Below are 25,626 nucleotides of genomic sequence, written 5' to 3'. Positions count from 1 at the left end.
TAGTATTTGTTAAAATTATAAAGATTTAAATAACGGATGTTATTTTTTTTAAGCTAGTTGAACTGTTAAACATTCTGTCATACAGTCAACTTATTACTGGTTGTTTAAATTAGAAGTGATAAATAAGTTATTATTTTGAAAGTAGATTCTTACTATACAAATTTTGAGAGTTGTCTGTTTATATTAAAACCATTGTTTGTATGTAACTTTGTAAATTATGTTTGAAGATAGGTTATTTATTTTTTAACATTTATGTAACTGCTAAATTTTATTATTATTGTAATATATAATATTAATTTGTTTGTTTTGGCCAAGATGATATTAATGTACAATTTTAACCTGCAATCTGTCTATCACTCTAATAAAATTAACGATATATTTGATACATGAAGATGGAGCAAAAATAATTATAATACTTTTCTTTATTTATTTTAGGTTGTAAGAAGACGAAAAAATAACCGCCCTCAAAGTAGCCAAGCTAGAGCATCATTTCCAATGGCCCGTCCACATGTTTCTGAAAGCAAAGCTGCTTTGCGTCTTGAGCAGAGGTTAAATGAACTGTCTGTTTCAGTGAATGGAGATGTTTCTTCAGATGAGAAGACTCATACTGAAGGTTAGTTGGTTATTTTATTATTTTACTTAAAGTATGCTGTGTAAAAAATAGTTTAATGTAATTAGGTAACTTTTTTTAATAATTCCAGTTTTTTTTAATCAATATTTCCATCTTATGAATCACTTAAATCTCTGTTATAACTTTCAGAATTTTTTTTTAGCTATTTTTTTAATTTTTTACTTAAAAAAAGATAAAGTATGTTTTAGAGATTATGATTTTTCTGAAGTTTAGTGCATGCTCAGATTAGATTTTATATTCTTTTCTAATTTCTTCATTAACTTATTTTTTCCACTACTTCATTCTGGTAAAAAGTTAAGTTGTCAGATTAATTAACATCCGTAATTAGAGTTTATTAATAAGGATACTTTTTAATTTTCATTAAAAGAATATCAGTTTTAATTTAAAGAATGTGTGCCCTGTATTTTAACATTAAAGCAAGCTGTTGGAAAAATTATTTAAGGCCCATCTTGCCTATCCTACCTATGGGTACATTTGAGGAGACAATTAATTTACTTAATTGGGGTAAGTTGTACTTACCCCAATTATTTGTTTTCCTTTGTTTTATTTTATTATTCCTTTGTTCTTTTTTGTTTTGTCAGCTTTCCTACATTTTACAGACTAAACCTTCCACAGCTTTTCAACCAGAGAATAGAACATGGTAATGGTATTGATAAAACAGTACCAGTAGTGGTAAACATCAATCTCATCTTACGTTCTCTAGATCAGATAAGCAAATCATGCTTCAAATTTTTGAATTTGTTTTGTTAAACAAAAAGTTAGTTTAAACTATATATGAACCCTTGAATTTAAGACTGGAGTGTTTCAGTTGATGACTACAACCCACCAGATTAGTCTAGTGGTGAACGCATCTTCCTAAATCAGCTGATTTGGAAGTCAAGAGTTTCAGTGTTCAAGTCCTAGTAAAGTCAGTTATTTTTACACGGATTTGAATACTGGTATTCTTTGGTGATTGAATTTCAATTAACCACACATCTCAGGAATGGTCGAACTGAGACTGTACAAGACTACAACTTCATTTACACTCATACATATCATCCTCTGAAGTATTATCTGAAAGGTAATTAGTGAAGGCTAAACAGGAAAAAGAAAAAAAGGTGATAACTACAGTGTGTTCATAAATTTGTTGAACACTAATTATTATGGAATTGTAATGATGAAGCTTACTTAATTATTACTTTCTATTTTTATTTTATTATTTTATAGAAATAATTATTACAATAACTGAAGTAGATTACAAAAGATATTGAAAATGACCTCCTCAAACATCAGTACAATACTGCACATGTTTCAATTTGTTTTCAAACACTAACCGGCTGATGTACTGGAATGTTTTGTATGCATACCATTATTGCAGTTTTTAGTTCGTCAATTGTGCGTGTTCTGCTGCAATACACTTGCTTATTTCGTTGCCTCCTATAGAAAGTAATTTGGGGGAGTCAGATTGAGCAATCATGAAGGCCACAAACTCCTTGAAATGATTTATTCACCAATGATATTTCATAAAAAAAAGTTATTGATGTGTTACCTGTGTGCATTGTGATGCCATCTTGTCGGAACCAACCATGATTGATTTCTACCTCTGTTAACTAACAAAGGAAGTTTGTTAAAACAGCACAATAATAGTCACACTATTAACAGTATTTTCAAAAACATTTGAACCCTCAATGTGTGTTCTACTCACACTAACCCAGACTCCAATTTTCACTTCATGCAATTCAGGGTTGTCGACCATAGTCATATATTTTGTGAACTAACATACCCTTCCAGATGAAACCATGCTTCATCTGTAAAAAATGTAATGTATAGAATTTTAGTTAATAAAAGTTTTAAACCATTGACCATAATTTAGTCTTGGCATGGTCTGTAAGGTTTCAGTTCTTGAACACACATTACTTTGTTGGAGAAAAGTTTCAGTTCTTTTCTTACAGCTATGTATGTAGTAGAAAGTCCATTATCTTGCTGCTGTGCTAACTTACGCCTTGACTTGATGGACTTTCGGCCATAGCATCTGAATTGGTTTAGTTTAGGTGGTCTTTCATTTTGATGAGCAACTTCAACAGAGCCTGTTGCCCAAAATTTTTCGATAAGAGTTTGAACTGCATTGCAGTGAGGAACAGGAGTATTTGTAAACTTTTCAAAAAACTTGTGTTAAAATCTTGGGAATCAGTATACTTGTCATCTTCATGAAAGACTTATTCAAGAGAAAAATGCATTCCTTTACTGAAAGAACCAGTACATTTCTCATAATTATTGATTCTGATAAACAAAACAACACAGAGCACATTTAATCATAACTCAACTGACTTCTTGGTTGATGACTGAGCAATGCCCAGCGAATCCACAGGGCAACCAACCTAACGCTGAAAGAATAAAATGCACCACATAATTCTAAAGCATACTGCACAGTGACTCTGAATGCACTGTATAATTTGATTGATTATTAATTAAAGGATATGCTTTGTACTTTGTATCAGTCTTCTGTTATGGCTCTATCATATTATTAGAATTAGGACATTCATAAAACTGTTGGTATTGTTCTTAATATGTTTGTGCTGAATGCACATCAATGCATCTACTTCCTCAGGTAGACGTAACAATGTTAATTGTGTTAATTTCATATTATCACAGTAATAATATGAAATACTGTTATAATATGAAATTTTAAGGTGTCATGTTACACGTTATTATAAATATGTGGTGGGCCTAACAAACAGATTTCATCTGCAACAAAATCGACCATACCAATCCACCTTGATGTATTTTATTGAAATTGTAAGGTTGTCATTATTATTAGTAATTATTATACTTATTTATATTCATTCTTACATATATCATTTCTTGGAATCCCTTCTGAAAGTCAGAGTTGTTTTTAGGATAAAAAATAAGCTGTCAGCTGATTCTTTAGTGCTTGTAAATATGAATTATGTAGACCAGTTTTTAGTTAATTTAAAATTCTAACTTTACCGCCCATTAATATTTAAAAATATATTTCTAACTTTGCAAGAAAAAAGAAATTACCTTCTCCTAACAAAAAATTTCAATATCTTCTTCAAACCAGACTACAAAACTATTTTCACATAAAATGACACTATAATAAGGCTTGCAACAAGAATGGTCTTATTATGCTTCCATTTCATTTTTTAATTAAGCTATTTTAAACATTTTTACTCTGTTTAAAAATTAAATTATTTTCTTTTAAAATATTAATGTCACTCTGTTGGTGAGTTTTGCATACTTTATTTTTTAAAAAAAACACAAAATTTTCTAAATGAATTCTAGTTTAATTAACTTTTTTGTTTAGCTCATGTACAAATAATTGTCCATATTTCAATTAATGCCCTTCATATTGTTATTTTATTTCATACCCATTTTTTATTTGCTGATTTTGCTCTTGTCAAGGTTTTTCTTTGACGAGGGTGTTTTGTGAGTTTTACATTTACGAGGGTAAGTGAATTATTATCCGCAATGTAGTTATAAATGTTATTGCAATACAAAAGGAAACTTACATGTACATCATTTTTCAACATAATCCCCTTCCATTTCAATGCACTTGGTCCATTGTTGCACAAGCTTCCTGATGCCCTCATAAAATAAGGTTTTCAATTGTAGGCTTCAGCTTGACAGTAAGCATCTCACTGTAATGCGCACTGTTTATTGTTGTGCACTTTCCTCATAATGTTCCATTACTGGGCCTTGTGAGTCCCAAAAAACCGTAACCATCAGTTTTCCTGCGGATGGTTGGGTCTTGAACTTTTTTTGCACAGTGAATTTGGATGTTTACATTCCATACTCTGCCGTTTACTCTCTGGCTCGTAGTGATGGATCCATGTTTTGTCACCAGGGATGATTCTGTCTAAGAAGATGTCCCGTTCGTTACCATAGCAGTCCAGATGTTTTTGACAGATTTCCAAGCGTGTTTGTTTATGCAACTGTGTGAGTTGTTTTGGGACCCATCTTGCACAGACTTTATGAAATCAAAGTCTATTGTGGATGATTTCGTAGGCAGAACCGTGACTAATTTGCAATGTGACACTTCATCAATAGTCTAAGAAAACCATGTCACATGCACACTCAATATTTTCCTCATTTGTGGCGGTAAACAGTCGTCCAGCTCATTCATCGTGCGTAACACTTGTGCGACCATTTTTGAATTTTTCAATCCATTTGTAGACACTCCATTGCAGCAACACACTGTTCCCGTACTGTATCAAAAGTCTTCGATGAATTTCAGCCCCTGATACAACTTCCGACCACAAAAAACGGATCACTGAAGGTTGCTCTTCTTTGGTGCAAACAGAAAGCGGAGCAGCCATAATTAACGGCAGGGCAGCGATAATGGAACTAACCTAGCAGCATCAAACCTGCACAGACATAACAACAATTAAACCATGCATGCATCATCTATACAACACGACAGTACTACCAATATAAACAAAAATATAACTAAATTGCCAATAATAATTGAATTACCCTCGTACAATATCTTATTTTATTAAGTTAAATTTTTTTTAAATTTACATAATACTGTTTTTAACTATCTATCATTTATATTTATGTAATATCTGTGAGTTTATTATTTAGTGCAACATTATTATGGAAATTCTTTTTATTTGTGAAATCTGTATTGCTTGCTTATTGATCTAAAGGTAAAAGAAATATGTAAAGCAGAAATCAAATTTTTTTAATTGCCTCATAAAAACAGTGCACACAACAGAGACATTTTATACTTAGTGCCCGAAAACTGATATCTCAACAGCTTCAAACAATATAAATTCAGTTAACTTTTATATACTACTTTTAAAAATTGTATCCCAAACTGTATTCTTTGCGAACATTGTGATTAGTAGTTTCATTTTAATTACTGAAGAGGCAGTGATAGCTTGTAGCTAAAATTAGTGGGGGTGCTGCTCTAGAAAATCTTTTTCTGAGCCTTTTCAAGGCCATGGTTAAAGTTTTTTTGTAACATAAAAGAAGCAAAATAAAATTAATCAGATAGAATAGCTAGAAGCAGGATAATAATCTAACACTTTATCACATTCAAGAATATGGTACATGGTTTTTAAGCACAATGTGCTTATACACCATATTCAGTTTAACCAAATAAATAATAAATGTCAATACAGATAATATTTTTTATTATTATTGGATAATAACTTAATAAAATGTCCACTTAAAAATACTTTAGTCCAATGATGCTTAATTTAAATTTGTATGTAGTTGCAGAAACAAATATATAATTTTTTACTAATTAACTTCTCTTTTGCCCTTCCAGTGTGTTTTTGGGCAGATTTGACAATCAAAGATGCTTTCCACCATCTTCTGATCACTACTGAAAAAACAACTAAACCACTGTCATACTCTTTTCACCGAAACTAGAAACGAACAAGGAACGTTCCATACACACTGTGGATTAAAAAAAAAAACTACCTTCCACCAGCACACCAAGGTTGGCACTGCAGGAGCAACAGTGCTCTCTCTCCCTTGCAGCCTCGCATGCAGCATCCTTCCTATGTGTGCATGCGCACAATAAACACCATGCTGCTGGAACTGTGAAACAGCTGTGGAACAGTTCCATACAAAGATTTTTGTATCGTTTTCATAAACTGGGGGATGGCTACTGACATTAAGCTTTAGGATTATATACTGTACAAGTATAAAGAAAGAATTAAAGAAAAAAGGACTCATTGTATTAAATATTATCGATAATATCAAGTAGAAATAGGGGTTGCTGCAGTTTCGCAGTACCTATACGCGAGCCACCACTGTGCAGAAGTGTAATTAAAATCATTTATCACGTTTGGCATAATAACGGTAAATGATATAATTATGTTGTGGACTTGCAGAAGACCTTCAGCATCATCAGGATCCTTATCATCTTACATAAACTTTGGCATTATGGAATAAGAGAGTTAGAGTATCACTTAATAAATTATATTAAATAGCTGGTGTGAAATAATATGTTTCTTTTATTGTAAATAAGATTGAACTCAGAAGGATTAAGTGCCAAAAGGAGATTAAAACACTTTTTCCTTCTTTCAGATGAAAATAATTTTTTGTAGTAAAGTTATTTCAAATTTTAGTTTCTTCATTGAAATTCTGTATTAAAATGTGATAATGTACTAGCAAATTAAAAAAGTTTTTCCTGAAATAGTAGTTATTTTTTTACGTCTTACTTTTTTTGGGTAAAATACATCCTGAAAAAATAAATTCCACAAATCTGTTTTTCATCATGGGAGTAGCCCGTTGGTAAATATTCAAATAAATGCATAGTGGACATAGCCAAATTTTGGTTTCTGTTATATATATTGAAAATATTTAAAATAACTTCTCTTTACAACTTATATTAAAACTATACTTGCCTTTAATCTTGTAAAACAGAAGTCATGATTTTGGACAAACACAGTAACAGACGTAGTTAAAATGATTTTAAATTCCATTCTTAGCAATTTACAAATAAAAATTTAAAACTGTTTGTACTGTACACTCTTTTTACTGTTGTCAGTACAGTAGAAATTTCTTGTTAAGAAAAATTGTGTCTTCACCTACTCACAAAACCTTTGGAACATTAAAATTTTCTTTAAATAATCTGATTTTGATAAAGAATACAAACATAAAATTGTCAGTTATCCTGATTTTATTTATTTAAAACATGCAGCTACCTCTTTCAGAACTATCTTGTTAGTGATTCTAAATATTACTGTGTTAAAAATTAACACACAGTTAATTAGAACAGTTAGTTCTAATAAACTATTAGATAGTTTATTTTGAGAGTAGTTTTCGTCTTTTTTTGGTGCTTTTCCTTTCAAAAAAATAATTTATTTTGGCAGTGACCATTTTAGTAAAAAAAGAGAACAGTTTAAAAACTGGTTCTTAAGTTATTTTGTAATGTATAATATATATATATATAATGGTTAGATAGTATGTGTCTTTGCGATACACATTGTTTCTAAAACATTGGAGTTTCAATTGTTCATATTATATCTTACCCAAAAATTGGTTTGGAGTACTCATGGATTTGTTAAGACTAGTGCATAGGTGTGTTTTAAATAATTAAAAATCTGAATAGTTAACGAAGGAACATGGTGTTTAATTCACACCCATTACATTCATTCAAGAAGTGCCTTAAATTTTTTATGTACTGGTGACTTTGTAGTTTTAAGTGAATAATTTTTCATTAATATTTGTTTAGATGAAACAGAGAGTGTAGCTAGGATAGAAGAATCTGTACCGGAATGGGTTTGTATTGGTGAGAGTGTACTAATCAGGCCTTCTAATGCATCTGGTGTAGTCGCATTTGTTGGACCGACGGAATTTGCTGCCGGTATTTGGATTGGAGTTGATCTTGATGCTCCAACTGGTATGTTCTAAAGTATCTGTTTAAAATATACTGTTCTTTTGTATTAAATTCCTCATATTCAAGTTTCCGTAGTTTTAGTTAGCACAATTTACATCTGAAAATCAAAAAAAATCCAGTGATTAACAATTCATGAATGTCATGGTGAAATCTTTTTTCTCTATGAAAAATCATCTTGAGTTTATGAACCGTGTCTGTTTTCTAAGAAAAACTCCATGTTGTGACATATCTTTTTACTTCTATTAGCAAGTATGAGACTGTCAATAATAATATTATATTAATTTTGAATTGAATGCTTTTTTGTTTATTTTATTTCTAACCAGAGCTAGTGATATTTTAGTAAATTCTATTTTAAAAATAGTTAAACAAAAATCAATAACTACTTTTCATTAATCTTAAATAATGGGTTTTTGATGTTATAGATAGTGTAAATAAAGATAAGATATTACCTTATTGGTTGGTATGATCTGAAGCTCATACCTTACTTTAAAATGGAGATTTGAGTAGGAACAAGATAAAATGGTTTTACAAATCAAACAGTTGAAGATATTAATCTCAAATGGATAGTCCTTTCTTTTAACTTATTGAATACTTGTGTAAAACTTTCATTTGAATTGGTGTTGAATGTTTGTAGTGAGAAGTGATCAAATTCAAGCTGTGCAAATGAAGGCTCAAGAAATTGTGTCTTTTTCATTCTCCCCATAATAAAAAACCTTTAGAAAGTAAAAAAAATGTCGCTGTTTAAAAGCATTAAATGCAGAACAGAATTATCTAAAAGTAGTGTGACTTCTTTTCAAATTGTCTTTATAGGCTGTAGTTTTTATTTTTATTTTATAAAGTTTTGAACTCGAATATTCATAATTTCTTCACTGTTAGTAATTATTCACCTGTTGCAAATTTTCAAGGGATGAAAAACTATAATTTGACAATAAAAAAATTAAAAAGTTAATTTTTTATTTTACTTTGTCATATGTACTGTTAGGAGACATGATTATAGTGCAGTAATTTTTCTAAAAATGAAAAAGAATGAAAACAGATGAATTCATTGTAGATGACTCACTTCAAGACTTTCATTGTTGTGTGACGATACGATAGAATATGTTTATTCTTGGATATCCAAAATTTATTCTGTTGCTGAATGTTTGATTATATACCGCACAAAGTGCTTCATTGTATTTTTAGTTTAAACTCTTTTTATATCTAATTCAAAATAATAGTTATTATGTTTTCCTATTATTACTACTACAGAAGTACAGTTATAAATTTTGACACGTAAATAAATTTTGATTTGATTCCATAACATTAAAACTTTTAATGTTAATAGCAAATCAGAGACTTAGCATTTTATTGTCCCGGTTGAGAAGGTTAGTAATATAAAATCTTATAATTTTTAGGGTCTGTTTACAGGCAACAAAGTGTTTGTCTTTGGAAGAAAAAAATACAGGGTAAAATGTGAAAAATTTCCTGTTCCATAAAAACTTGTCCATGTAGGGTAGTTGTACTACAGGAGAGGTTTTATTGCATTATTTGCTTTCTTTAAAGAACTGGAAAAAAAGCTTCAGCTTTAAGATCAAAGAAAGTTGTTCATATGTTAAGTTGACTATGTTAATTAAATTCTTGGTTACAAATCGAATCCATTATTTATGTAACAATAATGTTGTTCTGCTGTCAAATATATGATTTGTTAGCATATATGATTTACACGCATACTGTTCATCATGATTCATGATTGAACTCTTTTCTTATATTCCTATTATAACTGAACTCTTGCACGAGTTAATCTCCCATTATAATGGATTGTTTTATTCAGTACATAATTTTTTTTTGCTGCTTTGCTTATGAAATACTCAGATAATACTATAACAAGGTTTGTTAATTCATTAAAAAGAAAATAGCCGTTTTCAATTTTTAATAAGCTATGATTTTCTATATTCTTCCATACCTAAAGTTCATGATATGATGGTCCATTTTTATTAATCATAAATATTCTTTCACATTCACAGTTCATTAAGTATATAAATGTAATAATCCTGTACAGGCTGAATAATGTATTTTATTTAAGCTACTGTATTTTACTTATTATCCCGTATTACTTTATTGCTTTACACTACCTGTCCCAACCTATCTACGCTGTGATTCATGAAAAGCATCTGAGGTTAGCCTCCTTTCTCTAGTAATGATGTTCAGCATATGACCATTCCCTGTTGTGAATAGAGTGAAGTGTCATTTAAAGAGCTGAACGTCTCTTGCATTTCTATAGTTTCAACATGCTGATCTTGTTGAACAATATGCTGAACATCATTACTATCACATCAGAATGTTTCGCTCGGTAAAGAAAAGAACCGGAAACCACTTCACTCCTTACTTTTCTTAAGCCTACTCTGAGTTACTTGTTATCCTGAAGATGTATGGATATGCTAGTTTCAGGACTGACTTATATCCATGTTTGGTCACCTATAACCATTTTGGTTATGACACCTAACTTACGTACAATGTACATTTTTTTCAAGTTAAGGCTGTTTCAACTTTGCTACAGATTTATGCTTTGGAAACAGATAGCATTTGCCTAGCATGTTTATTTGCATCAGTAGTCAAATGCAAAATAAACAGTCCCTCAAACTTTGAGGTTTGAGCAGTAATTTGTTTTTTAATACTAAGACACTACTCTGCTACTGAAATATACAAACAAATTTGTGATGTTGCTGGACCAAATGTTATGTGTGAAGATAAAGTTTAGAAATATTTTTGTTTGTTTCAAGAAGGCAGGACAAATATTCATGATGAAGAACATACCAGTCTTTTCTTGACAAAAGTGAACAAAAAATTTTTCAAAAACAGACAGTTTACAGTTTTATAATCATCAAATAAATTTCTAAATATTTTGCATTTAGTGAATTACAAAAATTTAATTGAAAAACTAGTTCAGAAAATTATGCTTCTGATAAAAAAAAATGCAAAGAATGTTGACAGTTGAACCAGTTGAACACAAGGAAAATAATCTTGCTGGGACTCAAACATTTTTGCACCACTATCAAACTGAGTAAGTTGAACTTCTTAACCGCATTATAGATGGAGATGAGATTTGGATATTGTACACTAATGTTGAAACAAAATAGCTATAAAAGCAGTAGTGGCATTCATCAGCACAGAGACCCAAGAAATTTAATCAAGGACATTCAAGCAGGAAGATTATGGTGACTTTTTTTCGACAATAAAGGAGTATTGCTTATAAAGTTCCTTGATTGTAAAGGTGCTGTAGATGCAAATACAAGTAGTGAAACATAAAAATCTTTGATAAGGTATTTGGACCAAAACATGTTGGAAGCTGTTAAGTTGAATTTAATTGCACATTGCACTTCACTGTACATGGCAACAGGAACAGTTCAAAAATTAAAGCAGCTTTGCTGGAAAATCTTTTAATTGAGTATGTACAAATATTATTGAAAAATATTTCATATACTTAAATAATAAAAATGTAATAAATGAATAAACAAAATTTGATAATGATGTATTATTTAAACAAATATTAAACAATAGTATTGGTTCTCAGGTTGGTTATACTGATTGATACTAATAAACATAACAATTGAGAGCTTCATACTGACATGACTGACGTCAACATTATTTTTACATTTTGTTGACCAATTGTATTTATAATTTTTGTTTTTAAAAAATTCAAAATTCATCTAATATATTAATTTGTGAAGGAAATAATTATAATCCATAACACATAAATGTTGCTGATGATGGTTTAATATCCGAAAGCACTCAGACATAATAATAAAAATTGTTGGTAAGTGGAAATTATTATATATTCAATTTATACCAATACGAATGGGCCATGATTAATAATAAAATCTTTAAATGTCTACTATACAGTTCCAATCTTGCACCTAGCAATTTATACCTTTTTTTCCATTTAAAACATTATTAGCTTACATTATAGAGTTTTAAAAGTGCTGAGAAACTGGAAGATGAATAATTAATTGTTTTAAATCATTGGTGGGAATATTTTTCAGACAGAATAGTAAAGCTAGTAGAACAATTTGCAAAACATGTTGCAATAAATGGTGACTGTTTAGAAAAAAATAGATATTATATATAATATAATAGATAGATAGATTATATTATATATAATTTTTTTTTTTTTTCTGTAATTTAATAATGTTTTTTCTGTATCACTTATATCAAATCTATTCCTGCGGATATGTTTCATTCTCATTTATTGTTTATATTTATTAATATCATTACATTTACTCTAAATATTATTTTGTAATTGCTTAATTTTTTTTTTATTTTTTTGTCTGTATAATTACAAAGGTCTTGTTAGACTTTGTTTATAATAAACCAATAAATTTTGCTGAAGTGTATGAGGGTGGGATGAAAAGTTATAGGCCTCACACAGAGATAATGTTAGTACACTTAATTTCTCAACAGTCTTGTATGACATTAGTTTACTTAAGAGTTTCAAATCACTGCATCACTTGGTACAGTATTTACAGTCTGTCAAAGCAGATAATTAGGGAATTTTTTTGAAAATAGAAAAACTGGAAATTCATACAGTGGATTATATACTTTTTTCTGAAAGGCTGCACTTGTGAAAGTGTAAAGGAAATTAAAGAAGCGCTTGATACAACATTAGGAGACTTTTCTCCATCAAATACAGCAGTTAAATGCTGGGTCACACTGTTTAAAGTGGGAAACACACACTAGCAATGAACCACACAGTGGACATCCTACTGAAGTAAGTATACCAGAAATGATAGAAAAAAAAGCACAAAGTCATTTAGGCAGATCGATGAGTGACAATGAATGAGTTAGCAAAGTCTCTGTAGGCATGTCAACAGAATGTGTGCGCAATATTTTGCACAAAAATTTGGCTATGGACAAGCTGTGCACTAGATGGGTGCCATGTTTGCTAGCGCCTGACCAAAATCAGTGCTGAAAAAACATTTCAAGTGATTGTCTTGAGCTCTTTTGGTGCAATCCAGAAGAATTTTTACATCAATTTGTGATGGTTGATGAGACTGATCTGGCTCCCAGTGACTAACATTTGTTTTCTAACCTAGGAAATTGGCTTTAAGGGAAGAGATTTCAACCAATAATCAAGTTATGGTCACCGTAAATGGTTATTTTAAGGAATTGGACAAATTAACATATCAAACTGATATAACCGCTTTTGTGGAACACTGGGCTAAGTATATAGATCCTAGTAGTGGGTATGTTGAAAAATAAATCAAAATGTACCCAGAAAAATGTTGTTTTTCTTATCCAGGCTTGGATCCTTTCACCCCCACCCCTCATATATACAATACATAAAACAGTAAATTATACAAATATTTAAATACTTTTCTTAACTGGATGAAAATTTTCCAATAATTAATATTTTTCCATTTCCACTGGTTTCCATAGTAGTACCTACGGCTTTCATCTGGAAGATTTTGTGTATGAATCCCAATCAACTTGATGTTTTCACTTGCACAGTAAATCTGTGTAATTTTCTCATACAAAACCTAAAGTTTATTTGCATAAATTAAAGCAATAAAGGCATTAAAAATTTTATTTAACCAGATATTTTAAACATCTCGTAGTTCAGATCTTCAAACACTATGTGATTCATTTCCTTCTCATACGATGTTCTTTCCTTTTATGAATAACCCATCAGCTGACCTTACTTTTCTTTTATAAAATTCTACAGTTTAATGCCAACTTCTTTGCTACTACTTATAAATTTAATAGTAAATGTAATAGTTTGCTATTACTTATAAATGGCCCTGTATTATATTGTTTTGTGGTTAAGAAAGTATTATATAAAGCAATTTCAGGTAATTTGAAATATTAGTAATTTATTGTTGTAATTGATTGAGTTCCCTATTATATTACCATCAGATTGAAAAAGCTAATATTTGTGATAAATCATCTGAATTATTGCAAAATCAGCTAACTCTGTTTAAGCTGAGTGTCATCAAGGATTAATGATATATGGCTTCCTATAACAGTATAATGGTAAATATACTATCTTATTCTAAATTACAGGATAAGGTAGTAAACTGCTTCCTTTAAAACTTCATAATCTTAGGTGTGTTATATCTGAAGGACCACCACCTCGAAAACTGAAGGATGTTGGAAAAAAACAGTTAAAGCCATTGACTGCATTGTTTATATTTTGTAAATCAGCTTTCCTGGATCATTAAGGTTTTTCTTCTTCTTTGATCCCTAGACTGAAGGTGCATATTCTGTGAGCCAGATCAGCTGAAATAGTGTGTGGAGTTGGTGGAGCAGAATGTCTCCTCCAGTTTTGATCGTCTCTGCTGTGACTTCATCCACTCCAGATACTTTGCCATTTTTCAATGACCTTATTGCGTCTATAACTTCTTCAATCGTTGGTTGGTCATGGTTTAATGGCATTGCTGGTGCTCAATTTGTGGCAGGGCTGCAGGAAATCCTTTTGGAGGATTGTGGTTATAGAGTTTTTGGAAAAATTCCTTCCAGCACTATAGCCATTCATTTAGTGATCGCACAAAGGATCCACTCTTTTGGATGTTGTTCTTGGTTGATTTTGTCTTCCCACTTAACTTCTGAGTGTGCAGTAGTACGATACAGGTGTGGTATTCATGCTTGGATGCGGCTTCTTCAAGGTCAGCTACTATCTTCTTTCATTTTCCATCGGACATCTTTGTTTAATTGCCAATAGTGTTCATAGTTGGTAAATTTAGTTGTTTCTGTTTTTCCACCATGTCCAGGCACTGATCTGAAATCCATGGCTGCATTTTATGGCAAATGGCAGACACAATTTTTTGGCACAATCCATGATGGCTTTAGATACCTGGTTCTCATCATCATCATTGACATCATCTATTGTTCAAATTAATTCAAAAGTGCAATCTGGAATTCTTGCCTGTATATGGGATCCAGCAGGTACAACCAGCTCAGTCTTGCTGTTGTAGTATTAATTTGCGCTATGAAGGCACAACTTTATTTTAACCCAAACAAGGTAGTGATCAAATCCACAATCTGGCCATCGTATGGCATACACATGCTGGAGTGATGACTGGAATCAAGAACTGATCAGAACATAATCCAATACTGCAGAATTAATGCCAGATGGATTTTGCCAAGTGATCTGGTGCTTAAGTGGGTGTTGAAAGATGATGTTTTCCACAACCAGATTATTTGATGCTGTAAAGGACAATAAGCACAGGCCATTGTTGTTGATGACTTCATGCCCAAATTTGCCCATTGTTAGCTCCCATCCAAGCTTATTCACATCTATGTGGGCATTGAATTCACCAGTCAGGATCTCAGTTGTCAGATTTAATACAGCTTGTGTTGGAGCCGGGTATGGAATCCATCCTTGGCTGAATTGAAGCTTCTTTCAGCTGGGGCATAAACTGACAAGATGTGGGTCCTGATGGTGCCATTGATGCTGAGAACTGCTAGCCAACTTCGTAGTGGCTAGAGGTGATAACGCTTTTAGCAGAGTAGAATAATGTCATCGTCTCATTGGCAACTGGAGGTTGTACTGTCATCGATCCAGATCTAGTGAACCGTAGTTCAGACAAAGCTGCAATTGATATCTTTCATTTGGCTAGTTCCTGGACTATGATCTCCTTTTGGCCAACATGATGTCCAGTTTGCACATTCCATGTGGCTAGTCAAATTTCTTCTTGAGATTGATTACAAATTTCTTTCTTCTTTGGCCAGTAGTCCACTTCTCACCAACAACCTGGGTTCCCAGTGCTAGCACATCGGCTGCCTCATATGCGGTAGCATTAGCGGTTGAGTGTGATTAAATTTCATGTGGTTTCTTGCCTAGTTTTTTTCCCCCCCCAGTTTCTTGTGTTTGGTCATCTCGGAGGAATGACCACCCTCCTTCTTTTCCAGCCGGACTTGTTAGTGTCCTTGCCAGAGTTGATTAAGGTTAAGTAATCCTATTTGGAATTTCTCTTTGAATTGTGGGCATCTACTAATTGTTAATTATAAGTAATTGATGAATCTTAAAATCAATAGGATTTTTTTACTTGATTGCTTACCGAGATTCGACTGTTAACTATCTTTCTATATTGAAGTAAGTGGAATGCAACTAAAATAAGACTTTTTTGATTAAGTTTTAATATGAAAATGTGTGTGTACTATTGTATTTTGTATAATATATGGTACATTTTTGCAAATCATTCCAGAATATATTATTTATAAATATTGGTATTTAATAATGCTTGATTCTTTTGTATATTAATTCTCTTTGTGGTAATCCTTATAGATAGATAAACATTTCATTCTGATTGATGTGTAATAACACATTGTGTAGAAAGCAGAATAAAAATCAGAATAAAAAATTATAAGCTGCCCCAGCATTTACTTAGATTGATCAAAGGAAATTGCAGTAAAATCTTGATCAGTGTAGTATTACAAAATTCATAATTAATTATTCAAATTAGATTTAGTTCAAATTTATATTACTAATTTTAAGTATAAAATCATGTAAAAGCAGTACGTTAAATGTATTAGGATATTAAATTAGTATGAAATAAATAACAATTCAGAAAACTTATTTTAGCACATAATATATGTACATGTTAAATTTTTTATTTTTTTCAATTAATATCATTTAAAAACTCAGGTAATAATTGTTTCTATAAAGAAATCTTTTAATTTTATTTAAGTAAATTGGTGAGAAGACCTTTTAATTAATTTATTAAAAGTGATAACAAAAACATAAACCTCCTGTCTCATAAACTGAAATATTGTGTTAAACAAAAACCAGTTCTGATTTGATATTGTTATTTTTTAAGAATAAGTGGCTGTTGCTTTTAACAAAGGTTCATAAATATAACACTGGAGAAGTTAAAAGATTTAATTTACTAAGTATCTTATACATGATTTTTATTTATGGCCACCAAAATTATGACCTGACTGCTGATTTTCAAGAAAATTTATTTTGAATTTTCAGGGATTCCTAGAGGTTATATTATTACATTTCAGACAAGAATATATATGGATATGAAGAATACTTAATAATGGTGAAAATCAAAAATTCATTTAAATGCTTCACAACAAAATAGTACTCTTGGATTTTGTTCCAAAAAAAAAGTTATTTTGATCATCCTATGAGAATTTTACATCTGACATTACACTTAAAATTTTTTTCTAAAGGCAGCTTGATTAATTAATTTTGCACATTTCCATTTAGAGTTTTATTATTAAAGGGTCAATCCATTTGAAATGACCCAAGGGTGGTTGCCTGACCAATTCCAAAAAAATTGAAACTTATTCACTTGTTTCTTACACGTCTCAAGACCTTAAAACTATTTTTTTATTTTTTTATATTTTTTATTTAAGCAGTTTACCTGTGGCAGCCATTTTTGTTACAGTGCGCACACCTATTTTTGTGATTGTAAGGGTTTACGGGAAAAATTATAACTAAAAAACTATCTGTCCTGGAAGAATGAAATAAAAAGCAATATAATCATATTTTCTCAAGGTAAAAGACTGGTTCAGTGGTTTATTTACCTATCTCTCTTCCATCTATGAGAGAGATACCAATAGAGTTGAAAAACTGTGAAATTTCACTTTTGGTAATTTTTTTCAAGAAGCAGGGATGGCATACACAGTTTGAATTATTTTTTTATATGTTGGTATATGTTAATAGTTTTACCATAATATTAATGGTGATATACTTACCCCTAAATTTTATGAATTTTTGAAATCTAATTTTTTTTTTTAATTCAAATTTTGGCTGGGCTTGTGATAAAAATCTCAAATTTGCACAACTTTTTTGTAGATCTTTATGGCAAATAAAAAAGTTTTGTGTGTATTGTTATAACCGCTCAAGTGTTTATTGTTTAAAAAAAAGTTATAACCTCTCAAAAATCATGAAAAACCTGTTTAAAGTAACCATTTTGACTCACTAAATAAGTGCTCCAAGGGAGTTTCTTGTCTTCTTGGCACTTTATTATTTTTATATTTATTATTATGGTTGAAATAGACTTGTTTGAACCATTTAACTACAGTGTTCATGTTATAATAGGCACTTGAGATATTTCCAGTCTTCAGGAAAATTCATGTTGCAAAATTCATCATTTCCCTTTGCAGTTAGAGACTGGTCAGTTTGGCATTAGTCAGTAACCTGTTCACATCTTTACAGAATGTCTCAAATTTCATCCTGTGTTTGGAAGTGTTTATTAAATAAGTTTTACTTAATCATATTATATTTGCAAATTTTAAAATCAGTTAAATTTTTACATTATTTTCAAGTAATTTCACTTAATTTATTAAGTTATTTATCATTCTTTTGATCCAGATGTCAATGAATTGTTAAAAATTCACCATTACTTTAAATGTATGAGAGCGAAACTTTTTCTTTAATATTTTATGTAAATATTTAATTTACAGGAAAAAATGATGGGGTTGTTCAAGGTGTACGCTATTTTGAAGCAAAACCAAAACATGGAATATTTGTTCGTGCAAACAAATTGATTCAAGACAGACGGGGAAGAGCAATGAGAGGACATGGCCATGATACTCCTTCCTTGCATCGTAGCTCAAGTAGAGGTAGTGCTTAAAGCTTTATCTTATATCTAGTATTAAGCTTATTAACCTTTCCATTTCCTGTTCTAAATTATTTGTCTTATATAATGTTTTTCCGTTTAAACTTTTACAGATATATTCAAACTCAAATAAAGTTTCATTTTAATGTTTTATTTTCTGAAGGCTTCCTCCTGATGAATTTTATTCACAAAATCCAATCGTGGACTTTTAACCAAGAAAATTCCATCGATTTAAAAACTATATTGGTGTAAAGATTAACATTAATGAAAAAAAAAGTGAGGAAAAATATTGTTTGAAATTAATTTTCCATTGCTATGTGAAAGTAATGAAAAAGGGGTTTTATCACAATAACATCTATTGTCAAGAATTTAACTTAAATAGTGTTAGTAGAAGTTGTTCTAATTATAAACGTAAAATCAGTTGGATATCTGATCAGCATTATACATTGTCAGCATTTCTCTGTACCTATCTCCTTTTCTAGACATTTTTTCCTTTTGTTTAATATTTGAATTTTATTCTACCGCCTGATTTTTATTTTTGAGTTTTTTTTTCTTTCACTGCTTAAAATAATCTTGTCATTGTTGATTCCTTGAGTAACTTCTTTAGATTAATTGATGATATTTCAGATTAAGGAATTAATTCCTTAAGCCACTGGATACACACCAAAGTTTTTTACACTGATGCAGGACTCAAACCTGTAATAACCTTTCAGTAAACTTCCTACTAGATGATAACCAGCAACATATAATTTAATCTATAAAAAAAATGTTTAAAGAATGTTAAAGTAATATTAATTTTAAATATCTTTGAAAATCAAAATGGTACAGTTCTCCAAGACAGGTGGGACAAGAATATTTTTAGAGATTTAAAATAAAAAGAAACCTTGTAAAAGCCGCCAAACAACATAACACATCGTCACTGTAAAAGTAACATACATTTCAGACTATGAATGCCAATGTCAATAATCCATTTATTAAAAGAGCATTATTTTACTTGCTCACTACACATATTAAATGACATTTTTCTTATTACAGTAAACACTTGCCCCAATTAAAAAGCTTAATTTTTAGGACTGATTTTATATTTTTTGTTTAGGCCTTCAAATAAATACGAACAAGTGATAACACATTTTTATGTTGTTCTGAGGCAAAAAAAATTGTAATTTTTAAGTTGCATTAATATCCAGAATATTAAGAATATTAATTTAATAATAATGATAACTAATGACAACTTTTATCAAATCATTTATAATCTTCATTATAACTCTTGAGTAAAAGTACCTTTGATTTCTTTATTGAAAAATTAAAAAGTAAATAAAATAAATAAATTATAATGAAATAGTATGAAAAAAAAAGTGTTAAGTATTGCCCATTAAGTAAGTAATAAACAAAGTTTGTTTTATTCAGTAACAAAGTACCAGTCATTTTTACTTGCTGTTATGTTTTTCAGGTGAAGGATTGTCTACTTTACATAGATCTCGAAGTAGGGGGGAAGGACTAAGTTCAGTCGGCACTTTACGTCATTCTTCAGGTAGATTGAATAAATAACGCCTGATGTTTATACATTCTAATACTTCATTATAAGTGGTCGTTCTTGCTTTTAACCTTAGGAATATAAGGATTATTCAAATACTATTGTACCTAAGCTAGATTTAGGTGCTGGAGTCCTGCCATTCTGTGCAAGAATCTGATGTCGGGGAGAGGGCAGTTGTGACAGTCCTTTTTGACAGATTAACTTGTCATTTTGTTATTATTGTACAAATGTTCATTATTATGTAATTTTTTGTTAAATGAATTTCTTAAAATTACTTTACTATTTATATTTTTTCTTTCTTTTGAAGAGCTATCTGTGTACAGTTAGTTGTGTTATTTGTACCCCGGTTAATTAAATAAACTCTCTTAACATCAGTAAAACAATTGTAATGATATCGATTGAGTTTTAGTCATTAGGGATCAGTTGTAGTCAGCTGTCAATTTGCTGCATGTTGCCAGCATATTATACTTCTAGTAAGTGTGTTTTACACTGTTCATTAGATAGTTAGAAGTTCTGCAAGAAGGTAGCTTACTTAAAATGTGATTTAAAACTAAGCATTCTTTACAAATTTATTTTAGACTGATTTTTGCATTCCATTGTTTAAATATATATATTTAAGCTGCATGCTCATTTTATCCTTTTTTGTTAGTATCTTTTAACTTGTAGTTTATTTTGCTGAAATTCGTTGTTAAAGTTTTTAAATTGTATATAGTTAAGAAATTATACGTATACATATTATAAATAAATATACATTTATCACTTTTTCTTAAAATTAGTGAATATGATTTTAAAAGTGAGTGTAATTAATTTATTAATTGTATTTATAAACGGGCAGGAAAGTGATTAAATGTAATGTAATCATAAGTTTTTCTTCTGTTAATATAAACTATCATACTTTTAACGAGGAAAGTTTTAGTTGTAAATATTCTGTTTTTGTTTATTTTTCACAATGCACATACTTTTGAGGAGTTAAGTAAGATTTTCATATATTATAATAATGTATAAATTTGAGCCCATCCATGTGTTAAACAATAATATTATAATTAATAAATTTTAATCCATCCTTTGACATTGTCCATTTTGAAATCTTGTTGTTGTTTAGTTTTATATGTTATTGTTAAAAATCATGTTTTAAAAATTAATATATGTATTAATACTTTGTTGTATCATTTTATGTTGAAATCTTATGTTTTAACCTGGTCAACATTAATGCATTAATATAGTCAAAGTAAGTCCAGTTATGGCTATAAATGTGTATATTTTTAAAGATTTGTGATGTACTTGCCATAGAAATTAAAATGTATGCTGTCGTTTATGAATGAATAAATAATTGTGTGAATGTTTGTGTGTTGTGTGTATGCGTATATTATTTCAATATTTTATAATATATGTAATTATTATTAAAATTGAATTTAACACAAATTTACATATATATATAAATATATATATATATGTAATATAGTTTTATAGAGTTTTTATTGGTCATCGGCTTTTACTGTAATGTGATTTTAAATATTATTAATAATAAAATCTGATTAATTTGTCAGTCAGTAAATTATAAATAATAATAAAATAATTTATTTTAATTTTTGAAGATTATAAACAGGTTAAATGTTACTATGACTTGTTTGGAATTTATTTATTAAATGTAACATTAGTTGATTTTATTCTCAGAATAGTATTAAAATCGCTTAAGAAACACTTACTGTTGTTAAAATTATTATAATTTTTCTTTTGATGTTTTGAGAATTTATTTGTTTTATTTTAGGTTGTATCTTTTATCTTAATTACGTGCTTTCGTTAGAGTCATGAAATATGTAGTTTGGTAACCAGCTTTGTAAGAGATAAGTGTTTATTGGTTTATAAATATAATAATTTATTTGTCTCACATTTCTCATTACCAATGTATAAATAACATCTGTATGTAACATGTGAAATTTTATTTCCATAATTTACTATGGTCATGATTTTATCATAATAATTATACTGTTGTTATTCATTAAATGAATGGTTTAGTCATCTACTTCATTATTTTTTCCATGTTCATTTATTGGTGTCTATAATATTTTATTTATGCTAACTTACAGTACTTCTAATAACAAATTTTAAAGGCTTATGTGTATGTTTAAATCTTATAATGTAAAAAAATTACTTATTCATGACTTGTATCTTGTAATAGTTTTTTTATGCTTTTTACATAAAATCTTTCTTTATCAGAAAGTAGAAAATTGGTTTTTTTGTTGACCTTACAGAAAATAAAAAATATTTTAATTTATAGCAATTCTTTTTTTAATGCTGGATTAGATAAGTTGCCTGTTCCAGTTTCTATCCATATCTTTCTCAGTTACTAGACTGTTTCTTTCCTTGTGGGTTGTATTCAAAAGTCTGAAAATTAGTCCTCTGGCATGTACTTTAGATGCTGAAACTTCCTGTCGCTATGGTTTTTCTTTATCATCTCCTCTCTTTTCAAATTTCTTTCCTAACATGGTATCAAAATAAGTGAAGAACTCATATCCAACATTTCTATAATTTGTATGGTTTTTATGTAACACGGACGTAAGACACTGATTTCATTGTCAATGTATTTTTAAAATTTGGTTGTATAAATATGAAAAGTGTCATAAATTAAGGTAAAATTCATTACCAAAATCTTATGTATTTGCACATAAAAAACTATATTTTCTGTCTGTTAGTTTCAGACAACAGTAATAAACAGTAATATTGTAACTATTCTATCTGACATTAATTAACACAGTATTAGAGAATTGAACCGATGTACATCTGTAGTGTCAATAAATGTAGAGTATGTAAACAAGCTAATGTACTGAAGTTAAAGTAACTTTTTTAGAAATTAATCTATAGTTAATTATCTGCTGTATTTAATCAGAAGATTGTTAATTAACCTCTCATAATCCTAATGTTTTTTGGAAAATCTTCAGCTTTCTGTTAAACATATTGCCAAAGACTGAAGAAGTTAACTGTTCTGATAACACTGTGATTACAATAAACAGTGACCATTGTATATACAATGGTCACTGGACCATTGTATATACAATGGTCACTGAGAAAGAGATATCTCTTTCTCAGGACTCGCATTTAAGTTACAAAACAAAAAAGGGATTATTGTTAAATCATAAAGCATTAACTGAATTTCTTTTCTGGTTTTTTCATAAAAATTTCTGCTAATAGACTAATAAATGGATTGAATTTTGAAACATTGAGATTGAAATTTAAAAATTTGATTATTATTTTAACAATATTCATAAGCTGATTTTTCAGCTTGGATAGTATAATCAGAATCAAAATATAAGTCTACAAATTATGTTATTGTTGATAATATTTTGTAAACATAAAAAGTGATTCCTTCCTGATTTACTTTTGGTATATTTATCCTGTATTCAAAGCTTTTAAATTTAAAATTAATTTTTAAGTAACTCTTTCATAACCTCTTTCATAATTATACCTGAATAACCTATACCTTTTCATATTTATTTTTTGACCATTGTTTATTGGCAAACATTTCCTGTAGTCACTGAAAATATCATCATTGTAAGAAGTTTCAAACGTATGAAATATTTCTCCTTTAGAAAACTTTATTCTCTTTTCTAAATTCATTTTACATAAAACTGTAACAAACAGCCTCTTACAAACTAAATGGAATTATTCATTTTCAATTTAAAGTACACTTCTTTCACCAGGTAATCAAACATCTTTCTGTTTTATAAAATGCTTTTACATTTGCTAAATTGTATCTGTGAAATTGATAGTTTTCTATTAGAACCCCTTCTTGAAAATATTCTCTATATTGAGGCTTTCCTCCCAATAATTTGCTAATATATAAACATATTTTCCTTCAATACAGTAACATTTATGTTATTTTATTATCTGGAAGCAGCAAAAAAAAAAATTGTAAATAAAATCATATGCATTTTTTTTTATTCACCTGTATACATATAATAGTAAATTCAATAATCTCTTTGAAGAATTAAAATGTTATGTAATAAAACAAGAAATTATTTATAAGATTTTTTTGGGTTGGTAGAGAAAAAATTGAACAGAATTTTTGTCTGTTTCGATAATATCATTCTTAAAATTGTTAGTATTGTACTTCATTTTTAGTTGTATAAAATAGATACATCCATATAAACACAAGAATTATAAATATATTTTCTTGTTCCTTTATTATTGTGCTAAAAAAATAAATTTTGATGCTTATTTAAAAGGAGTTTATTTTATTTTTTGTTTTAACTCTGTTAGATGATATTTTATTTTGAAAATTGTTAGAATACAACTGGTTGTTAGCTACTGATTTTTAATTAGATTATTTTTTTTGTAAGTACCATAAACATCAATAGCAATGGTTCTCAATCTTTTTACGTTAGGGAACACTAAACTCCGATATATTTTTGCACTGAACAATTACATTACAACATAAGCTATAAAGTGTTATTTTTGTAAAAGAATAAGATACCCATACAGTTTGATGTAATCATATGCTTGTATTAATTTTAAATTTACAAAAAAATTAAAGTTAAAATTATAATACTTAACCTTTACAGATCATGTAGCCTTGGAACTGGCTATATATGGCATCAATTTTAAAACGCTGTTATAAAATCATTTTATATGGCATCTAAGTCGATTATTTTGTTTTATATTCACAAAGGATTCAGTTTTATTACACAATTTGAACGACGTTTATACGATTATTATTTACAAAAATAGCTTATCTTACTAGCAAAATATCGATGTATTGAAACACATAATAAATTATGATATACAGCACTTAAAAAAAAAGAAGGAATTTGTGGTCATAAATACGTCACTTTTACTTGAGGTCTATAAATATCTTTTCTGACAAATGAGATCGGTAAACATGTAACACATATCGATTCATAATGAATAAGAGTATACAGTAAAAATGGTTTTTTGTCAATCTGAATAGCCTTTTGAGTGGTGGGAATTTTTATAAAACGTAGTTTTCTGAATATACTTTCATTTATACTAACATATGTTACTAATCTGTGATTTATGACACTGGTTTTTCATCCTATTTTGCCCAATTTTCAACCGATTTGCTTGAAAGTATTATTTTTAAAATCAGCAAACTATGTTTCATAAACACAAAGCAAAAAAAAAAAATTTTGCTAATAAAAAACGCGGTAGAAATGCGCAAAAAAAATTCTGCAATTAAATTATTGTAATTTTTGTACTGTTTCAATTTTTTTTTTGTTACAGGCATAAAAAATATCCAATTGTAACGGTTTTTTATTGTCAAAATCTGTTAAATGTCTTTAATCTAATGTAATGTTTTGACATTTTTTCACAAGAGGGTAGCATAAGACTATGAAGGGAGGCAATCATATACAAACATATTTTCGCGGAGCGCTAACCAACTACGGATCATTGTGATGGGAAAAGGTTAAAAAAAAATCAATTTTAATGCGATATATGACCTTGGATCTTCACATATTTCAGCAATATTAGGATTAATAAATGATATTGCTACTCATGTTTTCGCTTCTAAATTTTCCAGCCTCTCGTGTTTCTTTGTTTT

The 25,626-nt window shown here is 29.3% G+C and overlaps 1 protein-coding gene across 4 annotated transcripts in view; it reads left to right on the top strand.

The window, feature by feature from the left end:
• The window catches only part of Khc-73 (Kinesin heavy chain 73), a 489,570-nt gene that overhangs the window by 445,227 nt on the left and 18,717 nt on the right, over positions 1–25,626 (top strand). For all 4 annotated transcript variants that reach the window (XR_012756224.1, XR_012756222.1, XR_012756225.1 and 1 more), the window contains 4 exons: positions 436–613; positions 7,824–7,991; positions 18,381–18,539; positions 19,986–20,066. Coding sequence is in view for 1 of the 4 variants with exons in the window: in XM_075364813.1 (XP_075220928.1) it covers positions 436–613; positions 7,824–7,991; positions 18,381–18,539; positions 19,986–20,066 (586 nt within the window). In the remaining 3 variants the exon portion in view is untranslated. The remainder of the gene's footprint in view (positions 1–435; positions 614–7,823; positions 7,992–18,380; positions 18,540–19,985; positions 20,067–25,626) is intronic.

Source organism: Lycorma delicatula, chromosome 1 (genome assembly GCF_047948215.1).
Source record: "Lycorma delicatula isolate Av1 chromosome 1, ASM4794821v1, whole genome shotgun sequence".
Taxonomy (NCBI): Eukaryota; Metazoa; Arthropoda; class Insecta; order Hemiptera; family Fulgoridae; genus Lycorma; species Lycorma delicatula.
The sequence above is the reverse complement of the archived record's forward strand: the minus strand, read 5'-3'. Positions and strand labels throughout refer to the sequence as shown.